The 23,054-nt window shown below is 42.4% G+C and overlaps 1 protein-coding gene across 1 annotated transcript in view; it reads left to right on the forward strand.

The window, feature by feature from the left end:
• The window catches only part of BARD1 (BRCA1 associated RING domain 1), a 454,311-nt gene that overhangs the window by 409,517 nt on the left and 21,740 nt on the right, over window positions 1-23,054 (forward strand). Inside the window, exon 9 of the mRNA XM_069225636.1 lies at window positions 3,291-3,383. Coding sequence (XP_069081737.1) covers window positions 3,291-3,383 — 93 coding nt within the window. The remainder of the gene's footprint in view (window positions 1-3,290; window positions 3,384-23,054) is intronic.

Genomic DNA, 23,054 nt, shown 5'->3' on the forward strand with positions numbered 1-23,054 from the left:
ATGTTTCAGGCTCACGGTGTGCATGGTGGATGGCGTGAGGAAAAGAAGTTGTAAACAATATTTTGTATTAAAGAAAGTCAGGCCAGTATCAAATTATACGTTATCAAGTTATCCCAGCAAATAACAAAGGATAAAGTATGCGTAAATAGCGTCCAAGTGATGACAAGAGAGAGATCAAGCAGTACGTAGGCAGGATAAACAGACTGCAGTCCGTTTGAGAGTCAGCATGAGGATGTGGTGCTTTGAATAGAAAAGCTTAAAAAGTTATCCAAGGATATAATGGTTACCTTGAGGATAAGATGCTGTCCAATGAGTTTTTACATTTAGTGGAGCAGTGTTAGATTTTCTTCTTGATGGGGTAGGAAGCCGCTTGTCGCCAATGTGGAAATCTCAGAAGAGCACCAGGGAGGACGTAGGTAGATCCTAAAATGAAGTTTTTTGCAGATGAATAAGAAACTCCAGCCACAGTAAAGCTACAGCTCTCACAGCTGAGCGATTATTGTTTCTTTGAACAAATACATTCTAATACAGAACATTTAAAGAGAATATACCATATATCTAGCAGGTGAAAGCTATACTAGAAAGTAACAAACCAATACATAAAAGTATACACAAAAGTAACAACGAAAAACCACAAAAGTCTTCCACTGTTAATGACTGGCAAGTAACCTTTACTGCTGGTCGATGTCACTGAGAGTGCCTGCCCTGTAACTGCTTCTGCTCTTTGCTTATTGGAATGTACATTTTAATAATGTAGGGTGTAACATGACATATTGGATGTTCATTCGTTTCAGTTTCTGTTTGGTTGCTTTTTGGTGAAGGTCGTCCTGTACTCCCTATGTAAAATTGGGATAAAGGTACACTGTGGACCGCTGATCAATCGGCTCCTTTTTTCCCCACACAAGTCCCAGGATGATCCTCAATATCTTTGTAGTGTAGTATCAATGAGAGGATTGGCTGTGCTAGAGTGCCCGGTATAGGCCTGGGTTCCAGTGTACAGTGTTCTATCTTAATCACATAAATACTTGAAAAATGTGTTTCATCAGTTTGTTCACCAAAGTTTCCACAATCCTCTTCATTCATCTGGTTTCCGTCGACTCCGGAATGTCAGCATGTGGCATTGTTCCACCTAGATCTCGCTGCTAGATTTCCCTCCTTTGTTCAGATTAGTTATAGTACTTTCTCCATTTTGAGTTTCTAATTTCTTACTGAATTATCATCTTCCATCTCAGAAATCGGCTCTCAGCCATTTTGATGTGGCTGTCCTGTTTAGCTAGCCTTTCCTACAACATTTCCATCTGAAGTGTTTGTCAGTCTTTCCCTCAGTGGTCGACAAGCTTGCCTCCTTGGCGAGTAGCAGTCTTTTGACATTTGGTTCACTCTGGAACTCAGACCTCCGGATAGGATCTTTGATTCTATTGACATTGTGCTTCTGCTCCACTGCACAGGTAGTTCTTCTGGGTCAAACACCAGTTTCGCCCTAAATCCCCTTTCCTTGCATTTACTTGGCTAGTATTTAGCTATTGGTTAAAGCAGGAATAAACACAGGTCTCACTATTTCTGTAGTCTCGCATTCCCAGCACTTCTAGGCCTCTGCAATGTAATCTGTGCAATTACTCATGTCTGTTCCTTGGAATAATCCGCCAAGGTCCGGGTGAAGGTGCTACGATCGGTCTCTGCAGTATAAGGCAGTCCACTGGGCCACAACCCCAGTGAGCACTCGTGCGTTGATCCTCAGAGGAGGGTCAAGTCTTCCATTGTAGTTCAAGAAAGGGCCCATCACAGCAGGTCGAGAGCTGTCGCAGCATTTACTGTTCCTCGGAGCATTTCCAGGTCGTTGGGGAGGCATATGTCTCCTGCTGTTAATAGCTAAGCTCATTGTCAGTTAATTGCATGCCGTGCGTCAGCCAAGTTACAGTCCTTAAAAGCCTCTTGCGTGCCATGATGTGCTGTGATGATTGAGAGCACAATGGCGTAAGAAGCAGATCTACTCGCTGTTTAAATCGCTCCTCATGTTTCCTTCAGGCTTGACAGCAGGCTACAGTCCTGTGCCATACTCACGCGAGCACAGGCGCGCGGCCTCCCTCTGTGTACTGCAGGTCTCCTGGTGCCCTTGCCTGTCAAGAGGCGGGCCGCGTTAGTCGGTCTGTGTCAGTTGCCAGTCATCTCTTTACCCCGTGTATTTGTGTCCACCTGACTCTACCGGGGAAGCTCGACACCCTAACATGTACAGTGCGGTATGTAGAGCGAGCTAATACCACGGTCCGGATCTCGGCCCTCTGGTGCCTCCCTCAGATGCAAATAACATTGTTACTGTTTGATCTAATAGTGCTTTAGCACCTCTGAGAGATACAACTTGGAGAGGCAAACTTTCGCATCACCTTTTACAAAAAAAAAAACAGGGCCACAGGCCTGAGATTTAAAAGAAGCTTCATTATATTCTTGCTTGCTTTGCATGTGCACTTACAAAGATGTAATCAGTAAAAACATTGAATTAATCTCAGCCACTGCTGACTTTCGGGGCCACGTTCCAGTCCATCTTTTTTGAAAATTAGATATAGTACCTCTCTATTTCAGAGCTGCAAGGCTCTGAGAAAGAACATAAGCACATTGGCCATGTTGGGCCACCCACCCTCAGTGTTGTGCAGCTTGAGTCCTGTGAGCAAGGGACCCACGTTTGGACATAATTTGGACATATCCTTTGTCACTTAAGGTGGCCCTCATAGAAAAAACAAAAGAGTGATGGCTTGTATTCTTGAAGTAAGCTCACTGGTAATTTCTTGGGCTGCATGTGACCCCCAGATAGAGACCAGCCGTATGCAAACCGGCCTTGTATTGGATCCCGAGCTTGAGCTCAATTTGGATAATGAACAGGTCATGTAATTTGACTGTATAAGTTGGTCTGTTTCATGCTTTGCTGGATTGTTGATTGGTCCTTTTAGCAAGGTGAAGGCATGATATTTCAATTCATTCAGATGCTAAGGAATTAATTGGACAAATACATTCATTTGGCATAACTATTAGTTTTGCACTGGTTTATGTGACCTTAAGAGGTGTCGTTTAAATAAACAGCTGTCATAAACTTGATTTGATTTAACCTTGCAATTACGTACCTCTAGGTCATGTTTTAAACACTTCTTCGTGTCTGGCAACTATGTAATTTTCATATTTATGAAATAAAAGAAACAGTGGAAGAAACTTGTGGTTAACTAGTGATTGTGGAACAGTTTGCAGGTGCTGGTTTTAATTGGAATTTGTAACTTTTAATTACTTATTTTGTTTTATTCCAGTAACACATGTCATTGTACCTGACGAGGGCGTGGTGAGCACCATGAAAGGCATGCTGGGCATTCTGGCTGGCTGCTGGATCGTAAAATTTCAGTGTAAGTAGTTTCAAACAGTGGTTTCCAGATAGTTTTAATAGTTGAAATTGTTTCTGTTTCCAGATGATCTTTGGGGTTACTTAAGTTTTCTTTTTTCACTTGTGCTAGATAATTTAACATTTCACAGCTCACTATAAACCTCATAATAAAGATTTGAAGAATTAGGAATAAAAATGTTCTTATGTGACCAGAGGTCACATAAGGTGAATGTGGCCCCATTGAAGGTGGCCCCACAGCAAGGTACTTGTAGGAGGGCCCTCCCACTTTGACACATTCAGGGGCCGCTCACCCTGGCATAGTGGACTGTGCTGAGGAGCCCCCTCCCCCCCGTTGAAGCTCGCCCCCCCCCACCCCGCATTGCAGGGTCTGCGGGGTCCTTTGTTACGCCACAGTATGTGCCCTGACATAGTGGTGTTTGTGTGCGAAGCCTAGTGTGAGATCCAAAGAGAGTAAAAGAGCACTTGGTTTGCAAGGATTTGGTTTCTTTCTCGTGTTCATTTAATTTTCTTTTATTACTGGGATACCTTTTGACTTAGTTTATATATTTACCTACAAATAACACCAGGCATCCGCCTTCAAGGCCAAAACAAATGTAACATTACTCACAAATAATATGCTAAAAATCAAGACATACTCTTGAGAACACACTCAAAAACAGGAAAAATACAGAAACGCTTGGCCACGTGAAATTAAATTGCTAAAACAGTAGAAATTTGAATGAAAAAATCCGCACAGCAAGTTGTTAAACCACAAATGACTCACTTTTGAAGTAAGTGCTATATCAATTTCCTTTTAAAGGAATACACATTTTTTTGCTCATAAGCTTTTTGGGCAACTCATTCCAAAAACTTGTCTCGCTATCTTTAGAGATCTACCTCCAAGCATAGACAGGTGCCACTTAGGAAAAAATCATTTTTTGGTCATGACTCGGTCAAAGTAGGTAGGACAAAAGTTTGGACATGCGTTTTTGTGCCTTGTTGACCCAGCTGAAGCATAAGGACCTTTCCAATGAATAGTTAGTAGGAGGTTAAATGTTGCTTGAAATTAGAGTCTGCAGCAGATGGAGGAAAAGGGTCTGATTGGCTCTGCTGAAAACCACCATTTCCGCAGAGCTTTATAATCTGTTATGTCAAATGCATTTTGTTAGAAATTGGGTTTCTGGTGGCAGAGGTATGCATCCTGTCCAAGCTGGAACCACAATCCTAGTCAGGGTAAGTCGCAAACACACCATAGGTAGCTTGGCATAGAGCACTCAGGCTTAACATGAGAGGCAATGTGTAAATTATTTGCGCAATGCTTCAGACAGTAAAACAGTTAAAACAACATACAAAGATAATCCACGCATTCTTAGAAAATAGAGCTTAATTTAATAAATACAGCAAGACCAAAACAGCAAAAATCTAATAAGTATAAGTTAGGAATATGAATTTTTAAAGAATAAAAGTAAAATAGCGCTTAGAAACAGAGAGTGTTTAAATGGGGTATCTGGTTGCGCTGGACCGAGGCAAAGTCAAAAGCTCAGGCGGGCCAGATACAAGGACCCACTTGGCACGCTGAACAAAAGTACCTTGATCCGGGATGTGTCGCTGTCAACGAAGATGCAAGGTGCAGCCAAAGCGATGTCAATGTTGAGCCACGCAGTGGACGATATGCGTCTGTTTTCTCCACACTGCTGCAGCCCGAGTGCAACGCATTGGATCTATGCTCCCGCAGTAGACAATGCATCGATTCCAAAGGCAAAGTACCAGTTCCGAGGGTGATGCACCATGTCCACTCTATGCAACGGCGAGAACGTGTTGGTTCCAATTCACACAAAGATGCGCCAGTTCCACTGAAGATGCTGGGGTTCTGGTTGAAACAGCACTTTTATACCTACTTCCAAGGGCCCAGGACTAGGTTTGCATCACTTGGCAGGGCAAGACTTGCAGCATGGAAAGTCCAGGTGCTATAGCAGAATGAGTTAAAGTCTTTTGTGTTCCTGTGACTTCAGACAACAGGAGACCATTCAGCTGACCCTTGGAGACACTGTGGGATCTGGGTTGGACACATGTAAATCCAGTCCTAACCCCCAGGCAAGAGGACACCAGGCAGCAGAGTGGCAGCTCAGCGGACTGGCAGTCATTGTAGTAGCACAGGAGGGTATCCACATGTCCAGAAATGTATTGAGCTGGTGATGTCAGAGGTCCAGCACTTATACCCAGTTTTGCCTTTGAAGTGGGTTAGACTTCAAGAAAAGTCCTTGGAAGTGCACAGAGGTCCTCCCTTCCTGCCCTAGTTCCAGACTCATTCCAGGGAGGTATGCAGCCCTTTGTGTGTAGCAGGAGACTACCCATTCAGGTGTAAATATCAGCCCCTCACTACTATCCTGCCCAGGATGGCCCATCAGGCTGTGGATGGCCTGTCAGTCACAGCTAAGTTTCCAATGTAGCTGGCTGTACAGAGGGAACGCACAAGTTCAACTGTCACCCCACCCCAGACGTGTACTGGAGACAGGCAGTAGGCCCCAAAGGGCTAAAGTAAGAAAGTTCCAACTTTCTAAAAGTGCCATTTTCAGAACTGCAATTTAAAATCTGGCTTCACCATAAGTTGTGATTTTAAATTGTAAGTTCAGAGACAGCAAACTTGATAAGCTTATCTCTTCCAGATTGGGAATTACACTTATAAGTTGTAATAAGGTAGCCCCAATGGTACCATATGGGAGAGATAGACCTAGCAGCAGTGAAAGACGAATTTGGGCGTTTTTCACTACCATGGCATGTAATACTTAATAGTACATGTCCTGCCTTTTACATACATTACACCCTGCCTTGGGGGTCATATAGGGCCTACCTTAGTGGTGACTTACATGTATGAAAATGGAAGATGTAGACCTGGCAAGAGGTTGAACTTGCCAGGTGGACATGGCAGTTTAAAACTGCACACAGGACCTCCAGTGGCAGGCCTGATACATGGTTAAGGGTCTATTTAGGTGGGTGGCACAATCAGAGCTGCAGGCCCACTAGTAGCATTTAATGTATAGGCCCTGGGTACGTGTAGTGTACTTTAATAGGATCTTATAAGTAAATGAAATATGCTGATTGGGTATGAGCCAATCTTATGTTTTAGGGGAGAGAGCACAAGCACTTTAGCACTGGTTAGCAGTGGTAAAGTGCACAGAGTCCTAAAGCCAGTAAAAATAAGGTCAGAAAATGGAGGGAGGCAGGCAAAAAGCTGTGGAGAAGACCAGCCTAAGACTGTCAGTGCTTCCTCTTCAGTACCATGGTAGGCTTCTAGTACCAGCAGTAGGTCAAAGACATAGGAAGTGAAAGAAACTGACAGTTTGTGTATCCAGTCCTGCCGAGGGTGCTTGTGCCTGCAGTATTTTTTCTTTTGTTAGACTTTCATCTTTGTAGAATTTGATGGTGTCTCTGCGTTTTAGAATTCACCAGGATTGTCCTAAAATGTACTAAAATTTACTAATTTAAATTATTTTCAGTCAGTTCCCGCGTTTGGACTTGATATTTTTGTTTTAGTAGATCAAAGATTCACAGATTTGTATGCAGATTTAAATGATCTGTGGGACTGACTTTCTCTGGTAGACAGTCCTGAGCAGGAATGAATCCATAGAAATCCACAAAGTGTTATTTCCCATTTGTATTTTCAAAGTGCATTAATTCTGCTCTTTCCTCTTGGTAACGCTGCCCAAAGTCAGTCGCTAATGTAGGTATTGTTAGTACTGTGTGCGCAGACCTCCTTGCTTTCTTTCATTCCAGACCCCTTACCTCTCTGAAGGGATCTGAAAATAGGCGGCCAATGACAAGACAACTAAATAGTGATTAATAACTGCCTCTGCGGTCACACCGACCGATACACTTGCTTCATCAAGAGACGTTTTGTTTTCATGTTTTCAGTGCATGCCAAGCCTTGTCAAGGTTCTTAAAATACACTGCACTGGAATCAACCGAGTTGCTGCTTTATTCTTGTAAAATACATCATCTGTCTGAAATGGTAAGAGAGCTGAAACATTAAGTGGTCGGACTCCAACTCGTCTCTTTACAGTGATACGTTTTGTTGTTGTTGGCATGCAGTAAACTGAGTACAGAGAGCAGCAAGTGGGAGAAGGTAGTTGACCAGAGGGCAGAGAGCGCTGAGACCTGACAGACTTACCAGTCAACAGGTTTAAGGAAAGATTCCTTCTGCCTAAAAACTAGGGTTTGGGTCAGAAAACAGAGGAAAATGTGATACACTTCCAAGCCTTGCTCTTGATTTCGTTGGCAGAACCCATTGAAGGAGAAGAGGACAGAGAAACTTTGATGAAGCCAGCTGAGCAACACTGGATAATTGGAGCTCCAAAACCTCTGCCTTTCGTCAATGACATTTCACCACCAATGATTTCAGGCCAGTTAGTACACCAGCAGAAGAAAGAGAGGAGGTTATCACATGGCTGAAGACATGGGCCCAGGGACATAACGAAGTTTGCAGGCATGGGGAATGTGCCTGTTCTGGACAGGGGCAATTTGCCCTATGTTAATACTTTTGTTAATTCCGTTTTTTTTTTTTTACAGAAAGATTGCTGTTTTTCGTTTTTTTTTAAAACCCAGCTAAATTCTGGTTGTGTTTTTCATTTGACAGTGCCCAGTATGCCTTGTTCCTTCAAGTATGACCTCCCTCTGAACCGACAGGGAAGTCTTTGCAGGCGGTGTCTGGTCTTTGCAGCCTTTTTGTTGAAAGCTCGGTACCTAAAAAAATGGATAGTACCACAGTAGCGTTCCTCGCAGTTAGAAGTCTTCCGTCTATTATTTTTGTGCATAAATCTCCCTGTCGCGTAAGCAGTTTCCCCGTGGTTAAGCAGTCTCTATTATGACTCTCATACATCTTGAACTGCTTCAGAAAACAGTCCTAGGCATAATTTATGGCTGCAACGTATTCCCTTGGCCTGTTAATTCTGACAGAGGGCACACTGACCAGAAGCCGGCAAAAAAAGACTTTTAGGGTCGGTTTGACTTTTGTGGACAAACTTCCAGGCCACATTCTGTGGTTTCGGGGCCAGTCCCGCGGTAGCGCATTTACTAAAAAGCTCCCTGCTATTTCGATGTGACATTTTCACCAGACGTGTTTTGTCTGACACTGTCTACCACATAACAGGAGCACTTTCACTAAAAATGTACCACCGGACGTGCTGGCACTTCGTGGAATCTAATTCATCATTTTTATTTTCTTTCGATGAAAGAAACCCCCGGGAGAGGAACATTTTTCTGTAGATCATAGGTTATTTCCTTTTTTCCCACAGACATGCAAACGTTAGAAAGCAGTGCCACAAGGCCCGCCCCTCTTAGGTCAGGACTTGCTAACAGCCACGTGGTGGATGAGCCACCAGTGCAAGGTTCCAACAGAGGAGCCACCTGAGGCACGGAAAATAAGGCGATTCCCCCCTTCTTTAAAAGATGTGAGGAACCTGCCAGTATGGTGGTTACAGAACTTCTAGCGGGTTAGGGTAGGTGTCCTGCATCTGCCACGCTCTGATGAGCTTCTTAGTCTCTGAACAGAGGTCTGTCTTTCCAGAAATTTATACAGACAGCCTCTTTAATCTGCTTTTTTTCCCATGTCTAACTGACTAACGCTCACTCGGCCATTACTCTGTTTTTATACTGCATTCAATCTGACTCATCATTCTAACCAATGAGCTATAGTCTCTTAATCTTGTACTTGTTTTGTAAACTGGACTGAAACTGGAAAACTAATTTGGAGAGCACCAATCAGATTACCATATAAACATCTATCTGGCGGATTACCAGAAAGGTAAAAAACTTTTTTTAATGCAAAAAAAGACCATATTCTTCAAATAAACATGAACGAGACCTGGCTGGGAATCCTAAATTTGATTCAAAAGTTGAAATCAACAAAGAAACACCTACAAACTTACTGTTCCCTATAAAGGTGTTTGTAAAATGGAAATAATATGCTTAAAAAATCACAATAGTTTCTATTTCTGGCACTACCTGGACAGTAGGACGTACAGCCACAGAGTAAAAGGAAGAGAGAATAGTGAGCAAGGGGATTGTAGGAAAGTGCACAGTACATGATGGGGATGTCAGAGTAGGAACAGAAGGGGTGACAAATGGGGAAAGAGAGGTAGAAAAACAGATGGGGGAAATTAAATGAAAGGAGGATGACAGAATGCAGACTACAAGACTACAAAATCTTCATCACCCTCAGCATCCTTCCCAGGTGTGGTACAGTTTGTACGGCATAGGAGCAAGGTTAAAGTTTAGGTTTTTTTTTGTTTTTGTTTTTTTCTAAGAAAAGCATTGGCAAATCCAAAAGGTATGGCTTTCATTTTGAGTTTTGATGAAATCAATAAAAAAAAACTTGCTACAGTGAAAATACAAAATAAAAAACAATTGATTTTAGCATAAAATACATTTTAGGTATATAAGTAGTCCCTCGGGCTAAGTCAAAATCCATTTTTTAACAACCTATGTCACAACCACACACCCGTGTTATGAAACACACATCACATGTTGGGCCTGATTTAGAGTTTTCTATAGGGATTAATCCTTCACAAACTGAGGTATATTATATCCCTTGTGCCTTTTTATGCGTATCATACAAGATACTACATTTGTAATTGGGCAGACTGGATACCTGTCACACTTGTGACGGTGTAAATCATTTATCAGATTACAAATCTGGCCATTTGTCTCATTTATTAAAGCAAACAAGTGCTTATCTCCATTTAAATAAGTCAAGCAATTGTTCAATAAATCAGAAACAAGCAGTCACTTAATACTCATGTTGTCATCTACGCCATGCTACTATCAAACCCTATTTAGTTAGGCACTGCACTAACTCTCCCGTGTGTCTGTGATCTTCCACCCCATCTTGCTTAACAGCCTCTTAAACACATTGTGGTGACTGCTGACCTAGACTGGTTCATGTCTTTGTCGGCAGATGCAAAGAACAATAAACCATAATTAATTTGGCTCCACCTGTACCTGCATCAACTGATGCATTCTCCTATGAGATGAACCTCAAATTCGACTCAGTGATATTCATATCTGCCTTGTCGACAAATTGCTTTCTGACCCTGCCAACAAATTGTTTTCTGATCCCACCTACACTGACCTCTAAAACAAGATTACATGCTAAGTTGACCCAGTCCTCCTCTGTTGCCCATATTTTACTAATCTTCCTGTATGTTGACAACTGAGGCTTTGCCATTCATGCCTAGACCTTCTGAGGCAACTTTTCGTCTGTTCTAAATCCTGCCCCCTTCTTCCACAAAACACCTACAAAACTCATCTTTTTCCCTCGCCCTATCAACCACTTATCTACCCTCAGAGCCCTCACCCCATTCATCGACCGAACCCCTGGACTTCTGTTGTGGCTACTTTACACATGCTTCAGTTCCTACTCCTATCTTTCTCCTTCCCTTACTCTATTCTTCCTGGCACACTTTGTAATGGAATGGAAGAAACACATTGGGAAAAATGAGTTTGAATTACATGTGGTACAAATTCTTACAATACAATATATTCAAGCTGAAACATGGCTGATGACCATCTTCTATTAGTCAGCTTTTCCTAAAGCAAGTGTGGCTAAATCCTTGATATTCTTGCACGCAAGTCTTAGAGACTTGGAGACAGGGGAAGTCGACTGTGTGGTTTTGCCGGAATGACAATAAGGTTGTTTTGGCTGAAAGAAGCTGAATGGCTGAACTGGATGGGCCTGAAACCCCATTTTGCCATAATTTTCTCATATTATTGATTTAGGGAGTCTAAGACCTGTAGTATTAGTAGTAGTGGCGGAATATCCATTGCTAATTGATGCTGGTGGTCGCAGGATGTGGGCACCGACACTCATTTTTTGGGGACTGGGGCTTATTTTTCATCATCAGGGTTTGACACAAGAAAGAGAAAGGCAGGAAAAAGAGAGTAGGCAAAACGGTGACAAAGAAGGGAAGGATGGAAAAAGAACCTGCAGGAGGGAGATGAATACGCATGAAGTGCAGGGTGGTGGAATCAAAATGAGGCCTACCCCTACGTTCAACATCTCCTTCAGCAGGCCCATACGAAAACCTTGGACCACCCCGCCTCCTGCATCTTTTTTAAACTATTTAAGCCCTGGCCATTTCCAGCATTGGATAGCTCCAGGTGAAGTTCTTGTGCCTCCCCGAGCCTTGTTTACTCTCTCCTCGCTGACTCGCACCAGGGCTGTTAATGGTGCTCGTCGGTAAAGAACCTTCCTCCAATAAAAGTGGCGACGTTCGTTCCCCGGTGGGGAATCTTCGTAATAACTCACAGTCCCGTGGGGTCGGATGCAGCTAAGTGACTGTAATTAACAACACCGCTCCATCTGTTCGCACCAGTGTTCTGGTATTACTCTTTCTGGGCGTCGTTACCAGCTAAAGAATGTTATGCGAAATAATTAGGCTCACGCTGGTGCAACATTTATCTGTGCAAAATGTTGCAGTTGGCATCCTTTATCTCGGTTCCTCTCCCTCAGTGAGATGTTTTAGCGTTCTCCTTGCCTGCTTCTCCTCTGTTTCTCTGCCAGTCCTGCTCACAACTGTCTTTTATTTCCATTCTCGTTCACGCTTTTGTTTTTGTTATTGTTGCCTGCTGTTTCACTGTATTTCTCTGCCTCTCTGTGACTTTCTTTCTCGTTCTGTCTTTCCCTTTTTAATCTCTGTATCTCGCTCTCACTCTGCTTCTCTCCTCTTTCTTCGATCGTCGCCCTTCTCCCCCTCTCTTAAAGTTGGTATTAAAAATAGATTTGTAGACCATGAGCCAGCTCGGTAGCTGTCACAGCCTTTGGTTTATGATTCAATTAGACTGAAATTGTTCTTTTCATGTTTTAGACATTATCTGCCACGAACCAGCAATACTAGTGGGGTAAGTAAGGCTAGTGAGAGTCGATGGGACGGTTATAGTTTAACACATTCGACTCGAAACGGCAGAAGCTTTGGTTTTTCAATTATTAGTACTGTAGTTTACCTTCGATCATCCAGTTAACGGCGCACTTCACTCCGCTGGCCTCTCTGGAATATTCTTCGGTTCTAGTCCCTGTCCTGGGTGAAAGTGCTGCACTTGCTCTTCTCCTGGCAAAGAGGCTGGACTTACTCTTGCATGTTTTTGTTTTCGTTTTGTTGGGAACAGAAGCCAGCTGTGCCCGTTCCCTCACCCCTACTTCCACCACACTTCCTCGCACTTCCACCACACTTCCTCTCACTTCCACCACACTTCCTCTCACTTCCACCACACTTCCTCTTACTTCCACCACCCTTCCTTTCCCTTCCACCACCCTTCCGGGATCTAAGAGGCGAAGTGGGCTATGTGGAGAGACGGAGGGGAGGTTTCGACTCGGGGCGTAGAGACACTGCCTAGAAATAGACGATTAACGAGGAAAGTAAACGGGGTTTAAAGGTTCCCTCCGTTAAAAGGGGAGGAAGCAAAAGAAAGAGTTGAAGTAGGAACCCGCACCACTACTATTAAATAAAAAACACTTAGAATAACATTTATGTTTTTAATCAAGAAAGGGCATTCACCAGGTTGGTTTCGTCAGCCTGGTGAAAATCCATTATAAAATGGTTGATGAAAAATACTTGTCAGAACTAGTGTCGTCAGGTGGTTCTTTTCGTAACTAACACACCGACTCCTAAAATACAGACCGTAAAAACTGAGACTGCAAAAACCCAGATATAGACTGCCAAAAAATCAACCCCGATAAATAGGAAATCTATGAATTCCAACTCGTACATGTAGCCAGAGACTTCACACCTGTTGTAGAGCTGGATAAATTAGTGCTCCTCCATAAATATGTGGATGGCAAGGGCTTCAAATTCCTAAAGAAGTATAAGACTAGCAGGTTGGGTGCTGTTTTACCTTCAAGGAAAGAGTTCCAGTTCTAGGCGCCCTGCATGTGATAAGACGCAACAGCCCCTCTTGCACTCTTAAACCTCAGAAGTGGAAAAATACATTAGAATTTGAACACAGAAGGAAGGCAGGAGAATCTCCAAGCAAGAAACGTGCAGAACATTTTAAAGATAAATCTGTATGTGGCTGAACCATAATCGCTTGAGTCAGTTAGGAAAAAAGTGTAGGCTGCAGTGCAAAACCAGATTAAAAAAAAAACCTTTAGAGGTTCCAGCAATGTGAGATGAAAGAGAATTCCGAATTCAGCAGGAATCTCAAAAATCTCAGTTTAGATGGAAAAGAGGATTATCCACTGACTGTTGTTGGATGCTTAAGGTCCCAAAGACTAACAGAGTTCTTTGTCAAAATAAATCTCGGGTTTGGAATGATTTTTCTCCCTTATTTCGTATTTATCTGCTCCTCTATAATCTGTAGCTAGCATCAGAACTGGTTTAACATAATTCAGTCTTGTAACTTTTGTCCTCAAGCAGCTTCATTGGCTACCCCTTAACCCCAGAGCATTTTTTCATTAGCCCATCTTATTTCAAAGTCCTGTGCCTGACATTAACAACTGAAATTAACAGTGGATATTCCATCTCTCATTTCTTTGCCAGAACCACTACCAAATATGTGACAAGATAAGACATTGTGATGCCTTGGGCCTACCTTATTCTAAAGTTAACCTTTACGACCTTGAACCCAAAGATGAACCAAAATCGGTTTGCCTAAACTCAAAACGTTTTGATGCAGTATGTTCCTGCAGGCGTTTTGTTTACTTCTTCTTAAAACAGATTCCTGCTCACCAATCGACTTCTCAAAAAGCTTGGTATCTTGTGGGCTTAATAATCTACCTCTTAAAATATCAAAATTGAAAACAAGAAGGACTATAAAAGTCTTCACAAGAACTTTGTATTTTGTGGGTCTACCTATCAAGTGAGCTGCAAAAACACCCATCTCATATCCTTTCACGGGTACTTAAAATCTTCCTCTGTCAAAGAAAGACGTCTCTGATGTTTGAAGCACATTTGTTTCAAACATCCTTGAATCTCGATTATGGTCCTTATTGTCTGTGTTGAAGTCTTTGTCCATCTCAGTCCTTTCTACTTGCCTTATAACGTCCGACTCTGACAAAATGTTTCTTTTAAACATTCTCTCCTCTGGCATGTGAATCTTTTCTCTGTAAAGTATTTAGCCAGCCCTCGGGGAGGAGCAGTGCTTTTTAAAAGAAATAAAGAATATATTCATCTTAAATATAATAGCCAAATATATAGATTTCAAAAAAATAACTTTATCTCTGTATCTCTCTCCTGGCATACATAGGGAAATATTTAAAACTCAAGGCGAGACTAAAGTCTTATGTCATCTCCAGCTCAAACCTCAGTGGCGATCCCAGAACCAGGACCTCAATACCAGTTACAAAGAATGAATAAATGCGTGTGAAAGCCTAGAGTGAGATTGAATGAAACTGCTTTACAGGAAAATAAAGAGTTAAAGAGCAACTGAAATTAACAGTGGATATTCCATCTCTCATTTCTTTGCCAGAACCACTACCAAATATGTGACAAGATAAAACATTGTGATGCCTTGGGCCTACCTTATTCTAAAGTTAACCTTTACGACCTTGAACCCAAAGATGACCCAAAACCGGTTTGCCTAAACTCAAAACGTTTTGATGCAGTATGTTCCTGCAGGCGTTTTGTTTACTTCTTCTTAAATCAGTAGCCAACTATTCAGGCTTTCTTTTTTCTTTCTCTCTCTCTTTAGTACACTTGGGGCATGCCTTTGGCAGGGCCTTGTGGCATTTGTGTTGTTTGTTTCGGCATTTATTGATAGTTGTAACATACGATGCAGAAAATAGCTTGCTTCAAAGAGTGAGCACTGTTAGAAGCCGGTAGCACTGGTCCAGGGGAAGAGAAGAGAATAACGCAGAGGATGCTCAGAGGTTGTGAAAGTGAGAGGGGAGATATTTGACCTTGTGTTGAACGTCAAGTTGGAGTCATTACTCACTAGCTTTAAATAAATCAGACCAGTGCACAGCCACATAGTGTTAGAAACTGAGTATTGTGGCCATTGTTCTTGGGAACTACGGTTATTTAAAAAATTGTGTTTTTAACACTCATTCATGCACTTGTGGTGCATGTTTGTGTAGTGCAGTATGAACCAGAGTGAAGTGAGTTTTGAACTGCTGCTTTCCAAACTACATGAAGCCCAAAATATAGTTGTGCATCCCCAAGGTATCAAAAGAGAATGTGATCATATTTTACCCACTTGGTTCAGGCTTCTCTAGTTAGCAGTGGGAGAAGATATGATCTGGTATTTTTTTGTGAATTTGAAACTTGGGCACCTGGTGTTTTTTTTATTTTTATCATGCCTTTTGGGAAATTTTGGGGAAAATAATTTTATCTTCCAACACCTCAAATAGCAGTGCTCTGTTCAGTAAAAGTTTTTGGTTTCTGATGTCCCCCATCCATCAGTCCCAACACATTTCTGTTCTACATACAGCATATCATGGTTGAGAAGATTCTGTTACCATAACAATATGTCTCATCTGATGCTCTTTGAAATTAGGGATCTCGTTCAGATTTTGGGTTAATGTAAGGCTTCTGCAAAAAAAAAAACAGGTTGACAACCTTTCTGTGAAACTAGCAGTTCCACCACATTGTTTAGAGTTGTGGGAAATCTAAGGTTGCCAACTACAGAACCTCAGCTATCCCTGCTTTCAGATTATTTTACCAATGGCCCACCCGGCACAGGTTGTACATCAGAATGTCTACACTATTTTTGATGGTTGATCCAACATGCTGTATCATTTTTCTTGTTGGATCCCGAAAAAAAACCAGGAGAAATAATCAACATACCCATACAGAAACTTCTGTCAGTTGTGGCCATGATTTTTTTGTTTTTCTATAGTTAACTCCTTCTTTAGACATTTGTTACTGAAAAACTAAATTCTTTGCAAAGTTGGGAGCATTGAGAAGGGCACTTTTAGCAAAGCTTCAGTTACTTCAGTCTAGGTAACCATGAGGCACAGATATCTTACCGCTTGCCTGGCAGGAATCTCTAACTGTGGTGTGAAGTATTCCTCCATGTGAGTGGAGGTCATAGTCTCCACTAACCTAGGAAGCTGCTCACCAAATTGTAAATCAGCCCTTAAGTGCGAGATTGATCAGAACCCAAAAAGGAACGTTGATAAAGGTGCTTAGCTTTCAATGGTTCAAAACACCACTTTCAAGAACTGTCCTTTTTGGAGTTCTTTCATGTTCCCTTTTCAGAATTCATCTGGATAAGGTAAAATGAGTTCTGTCTTTTGGGCCCCTTTTATCATTGCAGGGACTCTTCTTTTGTTCATCTCCTACTTGTGAATTTTCACCCCTCAAAGCATCCTCCTGCACTTTAAAAAAACAGCGATTCAAAATGTCCACATGTTACCTCCTTCACATCATGGATTCGTGTGCATCCTACAATTACCAGTACGCTCAAAGCAATTGTCTGCTATCACGCAGTAACGGCTTGAATGGGTTGTAGTTCCCTCTAAATTGTGGTCCACTAAACACTTGAAACTTGTCAGGAAGACTATTTATCTTTAAAATAGTGCCCTTGAAACACTTACACATACAGTAGCTATGCCCTTTTGAAAAGATTGACCTCGAAAGCTCGAAATTTGGGGGGTACGCTTCGGCTAAAATGCCTTGAAACATCAGTGCTTTGGCTTTTACATTGCTCCCTTTAGAGTAATTGTAATGAAGCATCAGTGACATAGGAAAAGAGCTTGTGTTCTTTTTAAAAGTGTATCCCTGAAATAGTAGAAATTTGTCAGGAAGCATTGTTTCCTGTACAGTACTGCCCTTCCTTAGCTTGTACAGAGGTGGGAGTATCTATAAAATATCTCAAGCTTGATCCATAACTTTATTTGTTTTTCTGCATCCAGAAAGATCATCTCACATCTTTGGCGTGGAATTTCCCCAGACTTTCTGTCTTCATCCCTTGTTTTTTGCTGAACTAACTCGTTTTTGTTGGCATTAGAACTTGGTGCACTTTACCCATGCTAACCAGTCGTAAGGTGCTTGTACTCACTCCCTGAAACATGGTAAAATTTGCCTACACCCGATTGATACATTTCATTTACTTGTAACTCCCTAGTATGTGGCACTGCATGTACCCAGGCACTGTAAATTAAATGCTACTACTGGACTGCAGTAATAATTGTGCCATCCAAGAAAGTAGATTTATTTGTAAAATGTCTCAAGCCTGCTACTGCAGCTTGTAGTGCAGTTTTAAACTGCCAGTGCGACATTGGCAAAATAAACATTTTGCAAGGCCTAAACCTTTCTTTTTAATACTTATAAATCCCCCCTGAGGTAGGCACTAAAGACTCACAGGGTAGCTTGCATGGTAATTAAAAAAAAATAGATCATGTGAGCTATAGTTTTACATGTCCTGTTATGTTATGCAGATTTGTAGAGCGCACTATCACCCAGGAAGGAATCCTGGCACTGAGCAGCCATGAGTCTAGGCACACTTAGGCCTTAGTGGGATTACTGGAAAAGCCAGGTCTTCAGCTTCTTGTGGAATTTAAGAAGTGAGGAGGAGGCTCAGCCAGTACTCTGACCACTTCCTGGCAGTGAAAAACTCCTAGTCATTTTCAGTGTTGTAAGGCTATTTACCCAACAGACCAACACTGGGTTACCTTAGTGCATTTAATAAGTGATAACATCAGGTAGGGATGAGATAGAGGTGAGCTGTATGCACTCAAATGAATTGTAATTTAAAATCAGTTTTGATGATACAGTCAGATTGAAACAAACCTGACTCTCTCTCAGACGCTCCCTTTCATCAGAGCTGTTCTGGATATAGTGCAGTTTGGGGCTTATCATCCTCAAAAGCGAGTCTGGGATATTTGGGCTATGATACCGATTTTTCAGCCTCTATCCTGGATTTCGGTGAGAATGACTCTGAGGCTGCTGGGCCTCATGGGCTCCTGCCAGTCCAACATGCCAGATGGCAAATGTGGACTCTGCAGTGTAACCTGAAGTTCCAGTGGGCGCAGCATCAGGGAAATCTCTCTGACATGATTCAGATCTTGGAGAGAACTGCAAAAGACCTGCAGTGGTGGTTGTCGAATCCAGATTGGGTCAACTGCAGATCCCTCTCCCTTCCCCAACCAGATCTCGCCATAGTGACAGATGCATCACTCCTCGGATGGGGCGGCCACATGGGAGATGCGGAGATCAAAGGCCTCTGGTCTCCGGCGGAGTTGGGGCTCCACATTAACCTTTTGGAGCTCTGGGCAATCCGACTTACATTGAATGTATTCCTTCCCTCTCTCAAAGGGAAAATGGTGTAGATGTTCACCGACTTTTCACATAGGCCAATCTATCACCTTGCCTACTTTTTACACACCTCCACATCCCTGTTATGAGGAGGAGAGACTCCACCATCTGGGTCCAAAAAGAGCGTGGGCGTTCTACCTAGATCTTACCAAAGATTTACAGGTGGATGATCAACTCTTTGTGGGTTATGTGGGTGTGAAGAAAGGGAAGGCGGTGCAGAAGAGGACCATCTCGCGATGGGTAGTCCTTTGCATCAAGATGTGCTACGCTTTGGCAAAAAAGCAACCCGTGAGGGTTTGCGGGCTCATTCAACCAGAGCAACTGCTGCTACCACAGTGTTAGCACGCGGGGTTCCTGTCCTGGATATCTGCCAGGCAACAACATGGGTGTCCCTACATACGTTCACCAAGCATTACTGCCGTGACAGTCAGGTCCCCAGAGACGACTAGTTTGGCCGTTCGGTCCTGCAGGACTTTTTGGTGTGACCTTCGCAGCCCACCACCGGGGATGGTATTGGTCGGGTATCTTTTCTAAGGTAAGGAATCTGCAACTAGAAGTCTCAGATGTACAAGTTACCTATCTTCGGTAATGATATATCTGGTAGAGACATATTCTATTTGCAGATTCCTTACCGACCCGCCAATCCTCCCTGCACTGCAAACTGATTTCTAGGGACAGGTACTTCCCTTTAAGGGCCCTAGTTTTGGCGCACCATTCTCAGTGTTCTTCATGGCTCCGCGATACTGGTGTGGAAAGTTGTTAAAAGAAACTGACGTCAGCGTGCCAGTGTGGCACCTATATGTGACGCAATGTCATCAGGGCGACCACAACGCCCGCGGAGTCAACCGATGCCACCTAATGGCACGCAGGGGTACTGCTCAAAGAAGAATCTCTAGATCCAGTCTGACGCCTGGGGAAATTCTAAGGTAAGGAATCTGCGACTAGAATATGTCTCTACCAGATATATCATTACCGAAGGTAAGTAACTTGTACTTTAAGCTCATTGTTAACGGGGAAGGTCAATATGACTCTGATTTGCATTGATGCTCACTTAACTGATCCCAAGTATGGTTGAGATTATTTCTCAAGTGTAGTTTAAAACGGGCACAGAGGTACTCTAGTTATGCACTGTCCATGACATTCAATACATTGAGCTCGTACAGGTCCAACACAAGTCCAAGGAAGTCAGATCCATGACAGATTTTCAGTATGTCCACGTGAGATACATTTTCACACATTCGATATCAATAGAACTCGTTTACATAGTTGGTGGCTATCCTGAAAATCTGGCAGTGATTTGGCTTGTCTTGATCTGCTCTGAATGCAGTATTCTAGACACACCTGGCATTATGGTAAGAGGCAGTGTTCACAAGAAAGCACTTGCAGTTGCACAGCATCAGCGTATTGGTAGCTTGTTTGGGCATTTCTATTAACATTAAGGAACTGTTTATGTGGAATGCAAGTGTGAGTTCACATAATCAGCTGTGAAATGAGGGCATATTTACTCTCACTGTGTGGCCAAAATACGTGATTAACAGATTTTTCTTTTCCTTTGGTACAGTCAGTAATGCTGTCAACAAATTTGTGATATTCTACATTCTCTGTGCCTTCGCTTTAGTGGAGATATTCTCTTTTGGAGTTCCAAGGGCATTCTCACTGGGGAGGAAGGAAAAAAAATATTCCAAACCTTCCTTTCTCAAAACCGCGGGTAGGAACAAGTGAAAACGTATTGGTTTATGCTTTTTAAGGCGGGGGATCATTGTGCCTTTAAAAAAATGTTCTCTTATTGCTTTGGCAATTGTGTATTTTAAATCACTGGCATTGGGAATATAGGTCCAGGCAGTTTTGTGGTCGCAGACTCCTCAATTCAGAGACCGCTAATACTGAAATGCTGTGTTGCAATGTAGTGAACTCATTTTGGGGTTTGGTAACTTTTTCCCCAGTTCCTAAAACAAGTTTGGTGATTCCTATCCATATGTATCATGGTTTGGGACCTAAAGTGTAACTATAAAACATTGAAAAGCGACTGACCCCCAGGTTGGGTTGTTACCCCGCTAGCAAAAGGAAAGTGGTACCCCAGGACACCTTTTCCTTTGTGAATGTTAAAAAAAAAGCTTTGTTGGAGTGTTGGCAGTGTTTCATTGCACCACTGCTAACTATCAAACAAACATTTAAAAAAACTTTTCTTTTTAAATGCAATCAGGTATACTTTATTGAAAGTCTGTCAGAGACATGATGGTCTGCAGATCATAGCAGGCCACCATTCCTGTGATGGCCTCCAGGTTGAATGAGTTGCAATCTTCGACCTACCTCATGCATGTTAATGAGTTAGGGCGGATTGCGACCCACTGTGAATCACAATTTTCCACACTCACCTTTTTGCACAGAGGTCGGCCCAGAAAATTATTTGCTAGTCGCAAAAATACTGGTTGCTTACTAGTCAAAAAAATACTAGACGCTAATTGTAACTAGTATTTTTTGAGCAGTAAATGGTATATCTGGTCCATAGATGTTCTGACAACCAAATCAGTGCTGTTATCAATTCTTTGCCATTTCTCGAGCGGTTGCCCACTATTTGTTAGGAATTTGGTGGCATCGAATGTTGTAGAAGGTGTTTGAAAGCACTTTCTCTTTATAGCCCCTTACTTTCCCAGGCACTGTTAGTGTGGTTCTTGTGAGGAAAAGACAGCGGCTCAGCGTGCACTTTTAAGTAGCTGCATCAAAATACTTTTTTTTAAGCACTTGAGCTGTACGTGCAATAGACCCTCCTTCAAGTGCCCACACATTGTCTTTGCATTAAATAGCAGATTGATGCCGCTAGAGTGACAACAAAGCACGGTTACCTTTTTCTCGTAATCCGATGCAGAGGAGACATGTTTTGAAGGTAAGAGCGCTGGTTTGCCTGACAAATATGTATATTGTGTGCGATGTCATTATGAAGAACATATGTGCTCTAGTGGTTCTTGACTCAACATGAAGTGGCAAGAATAGCTGGAAAGATGTGTTGAGAAGAGCACTCTTGCATAGCCTAGTGTTCATATCAGGCGGAACAAGACATAGGCTGCTAATGCTTGCATGCAAGATGGCGGAGCTGGATGCTAAGTGTGTATTTGAAAAGCATGAGTGTTAGAGACAGATGTTATATTATTTCATGACATTGCTGTTTGGTATGGCCCACTAGCTCATCCAGTGTTCAATGGGTTCCAAATGTCTTTAGGTGCCCATCACACACTGGTCTTAGATTTAGCTTATAATGGTGTATTATGGATGTTTTGCCCTTCTCATTTGGTGTAGGCCTTATAAATTGAGTAGTTGATGTGTGATATGGTGCCTGAGAGATGGCAGGAGGCTTTACCGGTTGGTTATGCATCTTATAGACCGGTAGATGTTCCCATTATATAACTGAAGAGTGTTGTTGTTAGGTGTCTGACTTTTCCGCCCCATGTCTGATTTGTGTGGTGTTCAATCTAATGTGTTCTCTGTGTTTGTGATGCCTGTATGTGCAAGATATTCTGCCTTACGTGTTCTGTTATGGATTTGTGCATGATGCTAATAGGTGGTAGGGGCACCTTGAACATGGTCTACCATTCTGTACTGGGTGAAAGCTTGGAATTTAGTTAAAATGTTCTGTTGGATGCCTGTGTGTGGTGAATCATGATAATAGCCATCTATTAGGAATATCTGTGCTGGGCTGAACATAGGCAAGTTTATATAATATTAATATGTTCTGTTTAACACATATTGATGGATATTAGAATGTTCCATGAGACCAATGCATTGAAGGTAAGACCGCTGCAGAGTTTGTGTTATGGTTAGAAAAATCTGGGATATGCAAAGACCAGTTGCAATTAAATAGGAATATGTCCGTGGTGTTGCACTCCAAAGGGCTTGACAGGAGCTGAATGTCCTGAAATGGTCCGACAAGCAAATGTGGGAAAAAGGGAGACTGTGGAGCATCTTAAGAATGAGGAGAGGGATATGAGCACATAGATGAAACGAAGGTGTGTGGCGTTGAAAAACCAGTGTCACCCTAGTCCCCTCCGATTTTTTTAAAAAAAGGTTCACATCTGCTGTGACTGCTACATCACACGGGCAATCCTCCCTATAAGCACTGCCATACAAGAGGTTACAGCTGGTAAAATCTGGGGCTTCGGAGGAGTGGGTGGTCTTAGACGGAGGGGGATTTTCTCGGTATTGCATGACTTTTTAAATGGTGCCATTTGATTGTCGGTTATCTCAATAGACACTTCTCCCTTTTCCCATTCAGTAGATCAATGCATATTATCAAAATGCCTAAAACAGTGGCAAAGGTGGAGGTCACTTTAAAGGGCAAGCCAAACAAAGAATTCAAGGACACACTAGACACTCAAGATGTAAGTTTGATTGTGGTTTCAGACAATGGACTCCAAAATGCAGAAGACTAACCACAGACCAATAGTCTTGAGGCA

The sequence above is a fragment of the Pleurodeles waltl genome, chromosome 3_1, assembly GCF_031143425.1.
Source record: "Pleurodeles waltl isolate 20211129_DDA chromosome 3_1, aPleWal1.hap1.20221129, whole genome shotgun sequence".
Classification (NCBI taxonomy): domain Eukaryota; kingdom Metazoa; phylum Chordata; class Amphibia; order Caudata; family Salamandridae; genus Pleurodeles; species Pleurodeles waltl.